Source organism: Squalius cephalus (assembly GCF_949319135.1).
Source record: "Squalius cephalus genome assembly, chromosome: 4".
Lineage (NCBI taxonomy): Eukaryota > Metazoa > Chordata > Actinopteri > Cypriniformes > Leuciscidae > Squalius > Squalius cephalus.
Genome location: NC_137125.1, coordinates 50328287 through 50344451, shown reverse-complemented (window position 1 = coordinate 50344451; position 16165 = coordinate 50328287). Strand labels below are relative to the sequence as shown.

Here is a 16165-nt window from a genome sequence, read left to right as displayed (position 1 = left end):
CTCCTAATACAGTAGGACAGTGTAGTCGAGAAGGAACACCTACTAAAAACCAAGTGCAACATTGTGACCTCCAACAATTCAATCTCTGTCAGTCCTTTTCTCCAAGAGGCAGCGTACAATTGTGCACTTTAGATAAGTGAAATTTAATTTGTAGGATGGGCATCAAGCTTGAAAGCAAAGCAGAACTAGGAAGCAAGCATTCGTGACCCATCTAGGGGAAAAGCCACGGTGTTTATAAGTATTAACAGCAAGAGTGAGCTTCCTCATCAGATGTGTTACACACAGGAAGCTGTAAGCTTCCTTTTCCTTTTTGATGATACAAATGCAAACAATATAAGACAGAGCAAGAGCTGTAGAGAAAAAAAAAGGAGATACTTTGTCAACTGAGGACCTAATTGTTCAAAGTAGCACAGTTGGTCTATTAAAAGGTGAGCCGTTGATGGTATAGAACTCTGTTAATGTAAAACTTGTAGTATACCATATACGTAACAGACAAGAATGAATAGGGCAACAGGGCTTTCAGTCTCTGACGTAACAAGCTTTATGGTGCTCAGGATGTTCACTGATCATCTGGCTGTATCAGGGCTGTCTCAAATCCATTAAGCCTGAAAAGAGGAGTGAATAAGTTTGTTCTTGCAATCACAAGCCCCAGAACAAAGTGGACCAGATTAGGCATCAGGCTTGCATTCCTTCAACTCGGGAAATCACATGTGGAGCGTCATGGCACTGCCATTCTGACCGGCTCTGTCTGGAATCAGATGAACTGGATGGGCCAACAAGGACAAGAGAGCAGGGATTCCTCTTTATACTATCCAGCGACTTGTCTCTTGATGTCTGTTCCAAAAGCTAACAGTCAATAATGAGAGCAGAGAGGATGTTATATGGACAAGAGCCTAGGAAGATTATTTTAGACAAAAACAATTTAGATAACAGTACAGCTTTAGCAAGGTTTTTTTAATTACTATCCATAACTGCTTCCTGTACAGAGTGAGCATTTGAGCACTAGCCTATATTCCAATATTTATGAAGATGCAGGAGGACTGAAAGTGCACTGAATGTTTAAGACTGCTTACCCTATCATCTTAACATTTATACACCAAATTAAACCAAGAGTAAAATGATGTACATATATGGTTTGGTGAGGAATATAAATTAAATCAGACGGACAGCCACTGGTGCTTGTCACTCCTTTAACCCCAGTAACCTATGCAGGGTCATATTCAGGTCACCGTCATGTGGGAACGTCCAGTAAGGCAGGAACCAGCCACCTGACTGTCACATTCCACACAGGAGAGGCAGAAGACAGAAAAACTGCTGCAAGGAAAGGAATGTTAAAGGGTCATTGGGAACTGAGGAAGTAGATTTACAAGGAAGAGGATTTCCTTATTTCTCAATTTCAGGTGAAATACAGAATAACCATATAATTACTATCGGTTCACAGTAAGAATCAAGTGGAGGTGTGTGACAGTCAGTCTAACTGATTTCGACAGAATTTCATGTAAATACCTAGATTTCTCAATTACATATGAATATAGAACGAAAAACAAAGCAAAATACAGTTTTGCTTGTGGACATCTAGAATATCAGCTACTAAGTACCTCACATAAAACCCTATCTTCCAAATATTTTATACCACCAACCTGGCAAATTCAGTGATTAGTTATTCCCATTCTACTCCCAGAAGTTGTGTAAAACCAACCAATCAGATTAAATCTTGCCAGATCGTTAAAGTCTTTGTGCAAAATTCACAAACTGTGGCCATGCCATTTGAGACTAGGTGTAGAGTCAGTGTCACCATGACTGAAATAAAGAGTATGAACGTACAGTTGGTACAACAGCAGAGCTGAGACTGTGCCACAGTTTTGGATTTTCATTCCTGAAGCTCATGTGAAAGCTAAAACATTCCCTCGGGCCAACTCTGCCCCACGTCATTACCCAAAACTGTCTGCTCCAGTTCTGACCATGGAGTGGAACGACAGCGGCAGATGAGGTGTTGCTATTTATAGCTTGTAAACGGGGGGGGGAAGAAAACTGAAATTCTGGAATAAACTAATGCTTATTTTAGGACAGAGAAGTATTCTAGCGAATTGGCTAAGGGTCCCAAAGAGGTAACAAAAATGATGTGTACAACTGCACAGGATGAGCCAAGCTTGTTTCAGCATCCTAAATTAAGTCAAACTCTGGCAGGAGAGGACATCCTACTTTCGTACCTACAACAGGGGGTTTTAACAGCCTTGGAATGACGTAACAGACCCTGACAGCCCAATAAATACCAGCTCTTGTTGATACAACTCAGGCTACACCTCAGGCACTGCATTTACATAGGTGTGACAGTGCTAAAATATCCCTGACATTTAGAAGAAACAGCCTGCTGTAGCTCCAATTAAACAAGACGCATTCCTTCGGATTGAGTAGAACACTATCACATACCTGTAATGAGATTTGGAAGCCGTTTCAGTAAATTCCAGATTTTCTTGGGAAAATTAGCATGTTATGCACTCATATTGGTCTGATGAAAGAATAAACTCAGTTATAGGTCAGAGGCTGTCACATAGGCTATGGCTTGCTCTAGTTTTACAGACATTTGATATGATCTGCATTCTGCACATGAAATCAAGCTATTCACTTCATAAGTATGAGCTCTTAATTAATGAGAAAGAAGTACAAAAGTAGACCAAAATGTATTAAATATGGGAATGCTTTAAGCTAGGCAAGCTCAACATCACGTTTATTTGCTTGTCACGCTGTACTAAATGGTCTTTAGGATTTTTTGTTAACCAGCACTTCTTAAAAGCCAACAAATCTTACATCCAGATTGGTATTCAGGGCTTTCAGCTTGGTTTTTGGTGGGGTGAGGCAGACAATACCAGAGAGAGAGTCCGCTTTCAATCGAATGCCCCCCTCCTTTACGTTTTTTTTTTTGTCCTCTTTTAAAGCTGACGTTCTGCCACAAGAATCCAGAGAATGCAAACGCGAAACAGCCACTGAAATCTGGGAGGAGTTGCTGGTCCAACCAGCCCACTCTGCAAAAAGTAACTTCAAGAGCAGCTTCAAGATGCTCATCATAAAGGATACAAGATTTACATGCTTCCAAATTTAGGATCTGGTACATCACTTGGTCCTTCTAAAAAATAAATGAAATTACAGAATGAAAACCTGAACCCAGACTGAGTCTATAGTAATAATCAATATGTGCAATGTTTTTAATTAATAATCAGCATATCATGTACTTAATTTGAATAATAAAAGTTTTAATTGATTAGCACCCCTATTAGAAGGATCTGTACTAACTGATCATGAAGCACAATTAACAAAAAATGAGAATAAGTGGGGTCAGTAGGGTGAAGGTAATAGAGGGAGAGACTGAACGGTAAAAGTACTGTGTGTGTGTGTGTAAACAGCATCTTAAGAGACTTATTGAATAAAATGAGTGGCAGTTAGGACAAGGGGCTGAGGTAAGCAATGAAATGTGAGGAATTTACTGCCCTCCCATTGTGACCTTTAACATACTTTTGCTACCTACAAAACCATAGGCACAGAGAGACAATGATAAGAAAGAAAGACGGAAAGAGATCAAACTTGATTTTCCTCATAAGCTAGAGTCTTGACACTTGAATCACATCAGGATCTCAAAGAGGAGAGGAGCACAATGTTGCAAGAGTGGGTTCCAACAAGCCTCGGCAGGCAAAAAAATACTCTATTGATGGACGAGCAGCTGTATGGAATTGCACATTCTTTTGAAAACAGTACAAACTGCTTTATGTTACCTGTGAAGTATTTTCAGTGGACCAGCGCTTTAAAGAGTTTCATGTACCATGTAGGCAAATGCTAATTAGGTACTTGGGATGCACTACTCATTTGTCAATAACCAGCAGCAAAAACAGGCCATTCAAAAATGTCATGGTACTGATGTCAATGAAGACATCACTGATGTTAAAGGGATAGTTCACCCAAAAATGAAAATTTTGTTATCACTTACTCACCCACATTTTGATCCAAAACTGTATGAGTTTCTTTCTTCTGTTGAATACAAAAGAAGAAATTTTAAAGAATGTTGGTAACCAGACAGTTGACGGTAGCCATTAACTTCCATAGTAGGAAAATAAAAAATACTATGGAAGTTGATGGTTACAGTCAATTGTCTGGTTATCAGCATTCTTTAAAATATATTTTGTGTTCAACAGAAGAAAGAATACAGCTCATACAGGTTTGGAACAACTTGAGGGTAAGTAAGTGATGACATAGGCTAATTAAAATATGTGGGTGAACTATCCCTTTAACATAATCATTATTCATTCAGCAGTAAAGAATACACAATTTGGTGCGAGAAACTTCTAAGCATAAAAAAAGAAGGAAAAAAGAAGAAAAAAAAGAGAAAAAAAAGAAAAGAAAAAAAGTTTAAAATATGGACCCAATGTCAAGTTGGAGGAACTGGAGTTAGTGAGGGGAACTGACAGAGACTCAGTTCGGGGAAACACATTTATCATGAATCTAGTGAGAAGTGAAACCACGACTTAAGACAGCCTCCACACTTGAGGGGAAAGCAAGAAAGACAAATTAATCTCTCAAAGGAAAGATCTGTCAGAGTAGGCTATGTGATAAATGCACAAATTTTCTGCTTTGCATACACTTTTCTGTCATTGTGCAACTGTCGAGGTTAAAAAAAAAACTTGGAAACAATGTCAGATTCACATTAAGTGGACATAAAACACAAGTGAAACCTAAGGCCAATCAGATAGCATCTCACAATGGCAAAGCCCTTCAGTATATTTCCATTTATGATGACATCTTTTTTCCCCTTCCAGCCCATGTAAGACACACAATGGATAGCACACTTATGGCCAGTACTGTAAATGAGGAAGGAGATCAGCGCTTGCAAATGAAGGAAGCGCAGCTCCTGTCTTTGTCTTTCTTACTCCTTTGGAAAAAAAATGGATTTCAACAATGAAAAGGGAAACGGCTATGGCTGGGATCCATGGGATTGGATTTCTTCCTCAACTGTTCCCCTCACATCCTCTGCATTATTCACAGATGACGACACTCTCTCTGGGGCATGTCTCTATTAAACCGGTTCGGAGTTAAGGCACCTCCCACAAATTCCAGCACTGTGACATCTCACAGTTGCTGATAAGGCTGATGGCACGACAGCCGTAGGGTTTTAAATAGTTAAGGGTCAAAAACCTAGTCAACAACTTGCGGTTCAGAGTATACATTAGTGAAGTGAGTCAGCATATGGACACAGGACCCTGTGCAACTACGTGTGTGCATATGTTTTATACAACTAATTGCAAGTGGTTTCCATTTCTCATATCTTCTGGAAAAGCTCATGAAGAAAAGAGTGTGTGATGTGTGAAGAAGTGCATGCAAACCAACACTATTAAGGTCACTAAAATTACCTTCAAACTACATTAAAGTCCAACTGAAATCAAAATTGACCCTATTTACTTTGTTAGCGCATATTACTAGTCTTGTGGTGAAAAATTGATCCGTGCAAGTTAATACACAGAAAAAAATTGTTTGCCGTCGTAATCTTTAATCAAAGTCTGAAAAGTTACTTCCGTTCTGGAATGGCGTTCCTTCTCTGATGATGTAGGTTTGACGACTTGGTTTGGGAAACGCTTAACCACTCCCCTCAAACTGTTAGTCTGTTATGAGCGAGAGATGGAGAGGAGGAGCGCTAGAGTAAAACCCTGCCCTCTGTTCAATATTCCTTTTCACTGGGAAATACGTCACAACATTGGAGAAAAGTCGTTTGCAACTTCCGGTTCACGCGGACTTTAAAACCAAACACAACTTACAAAAAAATGACTGGGATTCAGAATGCAAGAGTGAAGATGAAAGAATCAAAAAGAAGAAAATGCAAGTGGTACTTCCCGTATACATGACTGGGTTGTTGGGTGGTTGCTTACTGGCTACACAATTTTTTCTTTAGTTTTATCATCTGTCAGGTGAAATCCATAAGCCTAATCGCTTCGATAACACCATCTTTCTTCAACAGGCATACAATTTGAGGTATCAATGTTTGTAGCACAAATTGTGCATGACAGTTATGCGCCAATGTTTAATACTGAGGGTCAGGGTTTTTTTTAACCAAGTATGAGTAATACTACGTGGTGCTTCTTAAGTTTAGATTAACATCACATCTAAAATGCTATGACTGCACCCTGCTTTGTTCCACTCTGTTAACATGTGAAATTTTGGGAAAATATTTGGCAAAGAGATAAACGGGAATGAAGTGAAAAAGACAGAGGACTGAATTCTTCACAGCACATTTAGCTCTTGCTCTCCCTTTCATGTCTTTACTATTATAATTCAGCTGAATAGAAAAACAAAAGAATAAAAGGATGCCTCTGCTCCCATTAAAAGAGCCCTCGCTTGCATCTCCCTGAATCCATGAGGAATGAATTGGGGGGATGTCGGCCTTTGTCATCCTACTAGCTCATCTATGATTCAACACATACCAAGGCAATGAGGACAAGAGAAACACAACATCCTATTTTTAATCCAATAAAAATATTCAGAGTAATAGGGATTTACTGATGCATGCTGGGTAATCAAAGCCACTATTCAAACAACTGATACCACAATAGTGTAACTAAATAGTTTCTAATTAATTAATTTAATCTTAATGGAAGAACTAGAGAACATTAGAACTTCAGACATATAGGAGGAAACATCTGAGTCAATTCATGGAAAGAAACTAGTTCCCAAGTGATCTCAAATGGGAGGGAGAAAAAAAAGCTCTGCAAATGAATCAGCTCTGGGGAGAAAAGCAGTTTAGGATGGCCCATTAACAAAGTTGACGAGGTAATCAACTTTCCTCTTCTACATCCAGGAAAGGTCTCTTTTACTGATGTCCAGTAAGACTTCAAATACTTTACAATTACAAAAGTGTCCTGAAAACAAAGGAGAGACAGCAAAAGAGAGAGAGAACAGCGGGCAAACACAAAGCAACCCTCCCTGATGTCCTTGCATTGCTCACCCCCTCTTCTCCTTGCTTGTCTTCATTCGCCCTCCCTTTGTCAAAGCAACCTGGGGGTTTCCAGTGGCCAGACCTCTGCTCCTGCAAGCCCTCTGACCCCTAAATTACTTAGAGTTACTCTAAAGGCCTTAATCCATCTATAAACACACACTGCACATCCCCCATTTTAGCAAGTGTCCACACACCTCATAATGCTACTTTGCTTTCACCAACGCACATCAGTTCAATCCCCTCATCCCGGCAGCGTGGACATGATGTCACTGGCACCATCCGCTCTTACATTCCAGTCTTACACCCCATCGCACAGCATATTTTGAACACTTTCATCCGTATAGTGCTTTGACATGTTTATGAGACGGTTTAAATCTATGAGCGCTTAGGAGGAATTACTAAAGTCTGACCGGTGTGTATAACTGTTCAGTTTGTACAGAAGGATCTTCACCAGGCAACTAACAACAATCCATCTTTATCTGTGTGCAGTTATACTTTCTCCACGCAAGGTCGATACTGAGTAGAAACCAGATACCAGGACGAACATAGAGGGTCTTGTGATATTCAGAGGAAACACACAAGGCTATAGGCTATGTATTGAGATCCAACTGTGTTTCAAAGACCCAATTTGTTAGATTTCAAGGTGTTATTAAAAAGCCAACTCTGGCTTAATGTAGGCTAACTTTTAGTTGACACTAAAAAACCTCTGACAAGAGAGTAACAGGCTAATCAATGCAAATATACATTTGAACAGATTTAAGCCTTTGACCAACATACCGTCTGGTTGAATACACTTAACTTGAGATCTAGAATTGGTTTGGAAGTAACGAACCTAAAAAAGTGTTCAAGGTGCCATTAAATCAGAAGTACCATTTTGACGTTAGCTAACTTGCTCAGCAAGTGTTGCTCCGCCATGACAGTAGTTACGATAACAAACACGCTAATACTGTGGTTCTCAATAAGGAGGCCACAGGATGACTTAAAATAATTTAAATTATTAACTTATTATTAATATAATTCATACAAATATTTGTATTAGTAGTATAAATAGGGATGTCCCGAGCCAATCTCAAGGATCGGGGCCAATAGAGGTCTGTTCTGCACACACATATTTGAGCTTGCGTGTTTAGCATGTTTGATGCACACTTTTGTAACGAATCACTCGAAAGCCATTTACTGTTTATTTTATCTGCCATCAGACTATCTGAGACATCGTTGCTATGGGTTGCGTCTGACAGACTGCCGTTCTGACACCGCAAGCTTCATGCTTTCTAACCTTATCCCTACTTATTTTTTCTTTTTGTTGCAATTATTCTGCTTATTGTACATCTAAAATACAATAAGTTTTTTATCAGTATTCCATATTCCTGTAGTCCCATATTACTGTAGTAATTGTTATATTGGAATTACCCTGTAGTGATACATGCCCCTTTTTTCCATTTGAGCCCCTAAGAAACTCTCTGCACATCCCTGTATACATTATGCGACTTTTAATAGTTTAATAGTTATTTTAATAACTTTAACATAGTTGAAGTGCACACCAAGTCTAGGAAAATACAAGTTTCGGATTGGGACTATTGGCATGTACTCAATATTCAATGACTTGGATTGGATCGGGGGCACGAAAAAAAACATAAAACTTGATCGGGACATCCCTAATTATAACAATTGTTTTTATTGAAGAACATGCAGCTCTTAAAAATTCTAGTATCTCAAAATTAATTATTGTTAATTGATACATCTATATCGACACTCACGGTTTTTGTTAATATATAGTTCTGTTAATATTATATTACATAGGGGGCCTTTAAATATTGTGTGGATATTGAGTGGTTTACTGCCCAAATAATATAGTGCCCCTGGTGGCAGTGCTGAGAATGCAACATGTAGATGCAATGCATTATAAATTTGCAGTATACTGTAACACATTTTGGAATGCAACAATAAAAGTGAACATGAAAGAAAAAATGTGAATGCAAACAAGATTTGCAAGCTTGACTTTATCATGAAAGGAATTCATAACTGTGCAACACAAGCGTGCTTTGCATACTCAGCATTGCTGCAAGGGACTATAGGACTTCTAAGAAATAAAAAGTTGTCTTTTTTAATTTCAAGTCAACTACTGTAATGATAAGAGTTTGATGAGAACTTTGCTGAAGCAGTTGGTTAACATGACAGCATTTTTACAGCTAGCTATCTGAATAACAACAGAACAGACATTTGAGTGATAAGAACAGTCATTAAACACAAGATGACGAATCACATGATACAGTATGTTTTGGGCCTAATCTGCTTTACCAAAGATCTTCTTCACCCACATCCTGTAGGGGCACCATAAGAACCATGACCACAAATGTGCACAAACAAGTTACACCAACACGATTTCCTGTTGTAAGTTTGGCACTCATTTTTTAAATAGATCTTTCACTGCTGTGTTTCGCAAAAGCACTTTTAAGCCTTTGGTCAGCCACAAAATAAAATAAATAAAAATCACATCAAACAACACGAGCATCTGCTATAATCAATGAAGGCCGAACATGAATACCATGGTAGTTAGCAAGTTCCTTACCTGAAGTTCACACCATGCTACCTCCACCGTTGTCTCCGTGTCCAAGCCCTTGTAGACAGTTTTGAAAGAGCCACGTCCAATCTCGATATCAAATTTGAGGAAACGGCCATCGGGTGAGGTGCCCACAGCTTTGGTCTCCACTTCTTCTATGTCATCCTGAACCTTTTTCTCAGCCTCCCTCTGCTCAGCTTCAGCACGAGCCTTCGCCACCCCTCTCTCTTCCTCCTCACGTTTGTCTGCTACTCCGATCTCCTGCTCCTTGTCGCTCACGTCGCTGGGCACGGTCTCCGCCGTCCCAAGGGCCTCGGCCTGCCTCGCACCCACATCCAGCACAGATGGGCTCTGTACCTCTACAATCCCATCAACCCCAGCACTTCTCCCATCCTCTGCATGTTCTTCCACTACTATACCCGAAAAACCCGATTGTGTGTCAATGGTTACGTCAGGGGCCAAACTCAGCACCACAGGCACGACAAACTGCTCGTCTGGAGGCGAGGTGAGGCAGGCTTTGCTGGGCAAGTCGAGGGCTGTGGCATTGGAGTCACAGATGACGCTACGCCTGAAAAATCTGTGCTCAGCCGTCTTCAGATCTTTATCCATGGTGTGGCGTCGCTTTCTGACCTCCGTGTCTAGCTTCTCACCCACCAGTGAGTCCGAACCGGAGCCATTCACATTCTTTGGAGGTGGAGGTGCCAAGAAGGTCACCCCCTTGTTAGGATTTTCTGACGACATCTCTCCAGGAAAAAAAAAAAATCTTAAATGTATAAATAAATTATTAAGAAAAAAAATTGTAAACCTTGACTTTTGCAAAAATGTCCTCTTCCTGCTTTGACTGTGGCACTAAAAGCCTATGAAAAAAAAAAGCTCAGGTGAACCACAGCGTTTGCAGGAAGGCCCCCTCCGTGGGGTATTCCTTACTAACAGTTACTCTTACAGTGTAAAGGGCCAGAGCCCAAGAGAGGAGGTGTTCTTTTATAAACGTAAAAGAACAAGACACAGTCACTGAGAGGCAAGCACTGATGGTGACAGACAAAAACTGTCAAATCCACTTCATCCATCCTGCAGTGACCCGGAGACAGCCGTCATTGGGCATAAGGGACCACAAGAGGGAAAAGGGCAAGAGCCTTGATGTTCTTCAGACCTTTAGAGTGCAGGAAACCTGGCTTCGAAACCAAAAACCAGGTCCAGATTTACTGCAAGAGACATACAAAGAATATATTAATTACACACCCATATTTTTTTTGCAGTTTTTAAAATATTACAAGCTATTCTCCAACCGAATAAGCATTTTAATCTTATTAATTATGGCATTATTGAAGACTGACACGTACATCAAAGGTTTACTATTATCCTATGTTGCAACTAAATACACTTTTTACTAAATTTTAAGTATAACGTTTGAAGCAGCAACAAAATATGACATTAAATGCAAACGTAAATTACTTATTCGACTTTGACTGTTTTTTCGTAACGTTACTTGGTGTTTCTCAGACGCCTTTTGCTAACTCGGCTCTCTCCAACGATTCCCCTGGGCTTATTCTCGATACAGAGTCAGACATGTTTTAGTTTCAGTCCTACAAGTATTAAAAAATAAAATGCTGTGCCTCATAAAAATATCAACAAAACAAAACCATGTGATGGTAGATTAACGTTACTGCGCACGCGGGGGGTCTCGAGACGGGTCGCCCTGGTTACGGTGGGTGGCCAGCTGAGATTTGGGGGATTTTTGTAATTCTCCAGCGAAGACAAGCACAAAACTCAAACCAATTCTAGCGTATTTAGCATTTGTGGAGCATGTAAATTATTAAAAGTTGTCAGCGAGAATTTAAGATACGGCTTTTCAAAAGTTGTCATGTAACGGCCACCGTTGGTTCTTCGGGTCTCGAGCTCGCTCTTAAAATAATGCCGCGCGCGTTTAATAGCGTTTATTATTGAACAGGAAGCGCGTGGAAATACACTAGCACAAAATACGACAACATAACAGTCTATAATATGCAGACAGTAGGCATTTAATACCAAATACCTGTCCGTTCATAATGCTTATAACCAGGTATATAACATTTCTGCTGCAATGAAAAAATAGGAGGCTGGCTTGACCAGCGATTACCTTTCGTATCGTCATATCCATTCCCCTCTGATGTAGACAAAGCGACAGCTGCAGTTGGCCGAGCGAATAATTTAAGAGCGGCAATAGCCAAATAATTATAATAGAGACAAAAAGAATCCAGGCTATATAACCAAATGGTCATGAAAATATCAATTCCATAGATTTAGCACAGCTAACGTTCCGCGTTCATCGTACTGTTTGCTCGACAGGCCAAGTTCAACACGGGGCTGTTGAATCCAACGCGATGCAATGACTCTAATGAAATCGGTATCCAGCGTAACGATGTATCCCGTGATAAAACATCATGACAAATCACAAACAGAGTCCGGTTCCGGTCGACTGCACGCGGATCCGCAGCAAACCACCGATTTTCTTCCTTTCACGTGAACAATGCAACAACATCCACTGCGGTTCGCGTTCGCTGCTGTCGAGCCGGTTGAATCGCTATCCTTATGCAGCAGTCGACAAATGACAACTGGTAGTCTCCATATACAGTATTAGGGTTTCTGTAGCTCCTGCTCTTGGTTCGGGTGGTGTTATTAGGACTCCAGTCTGTCACGTTGGTTTTAGCTCCGAGGCTGCTGCTGTCTAACTTACCCTCCCACTGAATACTGACAGCAGAGACGCCAGCCGGCAGTGTCTTAGAAAGGCCTGAAGAGGTCGCTGTTTCCTCTCTGAGTTTATTTAGAAGTAAGGGAAATAGCATTACAATGCAAAATCAGTTGATTCCCTTCCTCACTACAGTAGCTGGTAAAAATGAATGTAATACCTCAGTAAATCCTCAAGTACACCCTTGTTTGCTAGGCTGATTCTTATTTTGTCCCACAATTCTCGATGTCAGTACATCCTGATCTGTGTTTTTGGACAGGCGGTGCTCTGTGATGCATGTCAGTTGCACACCCTCTTATCTAAGTGCTTATTAAGAGATTGCTTCACATTGTACCACAGCTCAGATGCCAATAGCTATATATTGTTTGCCCTGGCATGAAATTCTGCCTCTTCTGTCATGCTGTTAATTAAAGGTGGATCTGTGAGCATTAATCAGGCCATTAAAATGTGCTTCTATAAACAAAGGCCTGGTTTCACAGGCAGGGTTTAGATTAAACCAGGGTTTGGCTTTAGTTCAATTAGGCCATTTAAGTTGCTTTTATAAATGTGCCTTAGGAAAAAAAAAAAAACATTACTAGTGTGCATCTTGAGACCAAACATATTTTAAGATATTTCAGTGCAAGTTGCAGTTAAAACAGCTCAAACATGCATTTTAGTCTGGGACTAGGCTTAAGTATCGTCTGTGAAACCGGGGGAAAGAGAGAATGCAATATTTTCCTATGTAATGTAATTTATTACAGATGATGGATATTAAATATATTAGAAAATTATAAGTAATATTAATCATGAAGCAACATTAACCCCCGGTTTCACAGACCAGGCTTAAGACTAGTCCCAGACTAAAATGCATGTTTGAGCTGTTTTAACTTGCATTAAAATATCTTAAAATATGTCAGTGTCATTGTTTTGTCTCAAGATGCACACCAGTAATGTTTTTTTTCTAAGGCACGTGTATAAAAGCTACTTAAATAAACTAAGTACTAATCCTGGCTTAATCTAAGCCCTGTCTGTGAAACACGGCCTAAACGTCAAAGATATTAGCACAGACCAAAATAGCATTTTTACTGTAGATGCTTTATTAAAAAGGAAAAATGAGGAAGTATATACAGGTATGACAAGCAACATTTCTGTGGTCATGTTGCTACAATTAAATTATGCATATTGCAGGATTGCAGGTACATATTATGCATCTCCTCAGTTTGTGTTATATTTTTTATATTTTGCAAAATTCTTCAGTTGTATAAATAAAATATTAATACTAATGTAGGAAATGGCAAATACAAATTATGTAGTATTTTCATTTAGCAGAAACTGATTCACATATATTATGGAAAGTGTAAATTAAAATACAAAAGACATTACTGTGCTCAAATATATATTTTTGTCCTCTCAATACACGTGAGTCTCCTTTTCTGTGGCCAGACTCTGATTTCTCTTTATGTGAAGCCCTTATACTCAGCATTTGTTTTCTTGTTTGCATTCCAGATGGCACACATGAGTAGGATCTTTGCTAACATCACAGATTCTCTATGGAGGCCCTACTGCTATAAAACCACCTGTGGGGTCCAGCGAGGCAACACAAGCATTCAGGATGTGCATCATCAAGTAAGACAGTAAGGTGTCGAGATCACAGTATGAGTCTTTGATTGCATGCCTGAGAGGCTGTTTGTCCTGGATGCATTGACTGAGATGGGTACACTTTGTTCCCCTGCCCAAATGAAGGCAGTGATTGAGTTCTGTTGACACACAGGTCAACTGAGAGCATGTGGAAATTTAACACTGCTAGAAACATCAAAGAAGTTTGCATTAACAACCCTTTCATTATTTGACTAATTGATTAGTGCAAACAGAATGTGTCAAATGTGCATTATCTTTCTTTGTAGATTTAGGTGAGTTTAAAGATTTCTCTAAATGGATTATTTAGGGGAATAACACAAGTAAAGACTGAGGAAGAGGACGCATGTTATATCATGTAGCTTCAGTACATCAGTTTATCCACTTGGCGGTGGTAATGAGGGAGTGAGAAAAACAGCTCCCAACCTACTCTGCATTTGATTATTCATTATGAAAACTGTAATTTGTATATTTTTTAACATTATGCAGGGTCTCCTCACTGTGCATTACTGTGTTTAAACTGGTCTTTAAGATTACTGCAACACTCCGGAAGGTAAATATTTACTCTGAGTTTGAAACAATGCACAATCTAAATGAGTGTGAGCGGGTTATCTTAAAGTCACCATGTGAAATGCCTCCTAGAAAGCTTAACATTCCATTGCAAAGAGCCACTGGATGTCACGTGCTAATCTTTCAGCGCACTTGTATGCAAAGTCAGGTGACATAAATTATAAAATATGCAGGCCCACTTTATTCAAATTCCAGCTCATACCAGGAAATATTTCAGATCATAACTGAAGAATTTTATTTTCAGCTATTTATATTGCATGCAAAAAAAGGCTTGTTTTAACTGAGCACTACATGTTATTAAGATTTTTTCTTTCAGTAGGTAATCTTAATAATACTGTATGCATTGTATAACTTGGTCATAAGACAAATGACCATGGGAATCTTACATGACACAGTAAAGCTCAGTACAAGTGGGCACATTCCTCTTCAGAACACTCTAGGTATCAGAGCGAGGTGATGACAGATAGTCTGATTGAAATCTGTGTTTTTGTTCCTTCTGCTAAAGCTAAAGTCCTGTTTGATGGTATAGAGCGGATGGAACACAATGTACAGAGTTCAGGGGATGGGAGGATCCTGTTGTCTTTATATACTGTATAGGAAAAACAAACTCACTAAAAGCTATCTCGCTAATTAACAAAAGGGAAATGGCCTGGATTTGGTCGTTAAGTCTTCATCACACTGTTAACAATACTTCTCAGAAGACTTTAGTCTCTGTCGAAGCTTTTAAAGGTTTTTTTTCATATGGTGTACACTGGGGTCAGTGAGATTTTTGCTGTACTTTTTTATATAAAGATTTCTGCTGTTCCTTTGAACATTCATCAAAGAATCCTAATAAAATGTATCATGGTTTCCACAAAAATATTAAGCAACTGTTTTTAACATTGATAATAATGCTTTTGAACCCCAAATCAGCATTAGAATGATTTCTGAAGGAACATGTGACACTGAATAAGCAATGATTCTGAAAATTCAGCTTTGATCACAGGAATAAATTACATTTTAATTCAAATATATTCAAATATAAAACTTAAGTTGTAATAATGTTTAATAATATTGCTGTATTTTTGAACAAATAAATGCAGCCTTGGTGAGCACAAGAGACTTCTTTCACAAACTTTTTAACGGTACTGACTGTATGATGTATAGCACATTAGCTCACACACAGTGCATTGGCCACTTGGACCAGAAGTTCATTTTAATTCAGTCTATTTTAGGCCTCAAAGTGGTCATCTGCTCTGGCTCAGTGTTTGAGGTTACATGCAGGGATGTGTTGGGCACTAACGGAGCACAAAAGACCACAAAGGCCACGTGTCCTCCACTATTGCAGCTGCAATGGCACTCAGCCCATGCACTATGTCAGTGACTGTAGCTGCTAATGTCTCATTGTGTATTTTAGTAGAGTAACGAGTGAGTGACCAGCACGAACTGTCACTGTGGGAACGGTCGAAGAGAGCAAACAGGCTGCTGTTTAGTTCTTCACAGTTGAAGCTCTGGACGAAGTGAACCTTGATTTCGGAGGGCAAAAACATCTCGGCATCAATCTATCACCTTCTCACGAGTCATTCTCTCTCTCCGGCTCCTCCTCGCTCTTGGCTTTTTATTAGTGAGGCCCAGAACCCTTAGCAAACATGGCATGTTTAACATACCTGCATCGGGGCACTGCAGTTGAAAGGACCTTCTGTCAACCAACCCGCACCCTTAATGGAGGCTGCGCTTCAGCTCT

The 16165-nt window shown here is 39.6% G+C and overlaps 1 protein-coding gene across 16 annotated transcripts in view; it reads right to left on the bottom strand.

Annotated features, from left to right (window-relative positions):
- Window positions 1-12503, bottom strand: part of wnk1b (WNK lysine deficient protein kinase 1b) — a 78239-nt gene extending 65736 nt beyond the window's left edge. For all 16 annotated transcript variants that reach the window (XM_079870254.1, XM_079870240.1, XM_079870250.1 and 13 more), the window contains exons 1-2: window positions 11650-12503; window positions 9543-10735 (exon numbers count right to left, since the gene is read on the bottom strand). In XM_079870254.1, coding sequence (XP_079726380.1) covers window positions 9543-10274 — 732 coding nt within the window. In that variant the 5' untranslated portion in view covers window positions 10275-10735; window positions 11650-12503. The remainder of the gene's footprint in view (window positions 1-9542; window positions 10736-11649) is intronic.
- Between the last annotated feature and the right edge of the window lie 3662 nt (window positions 12504-16165).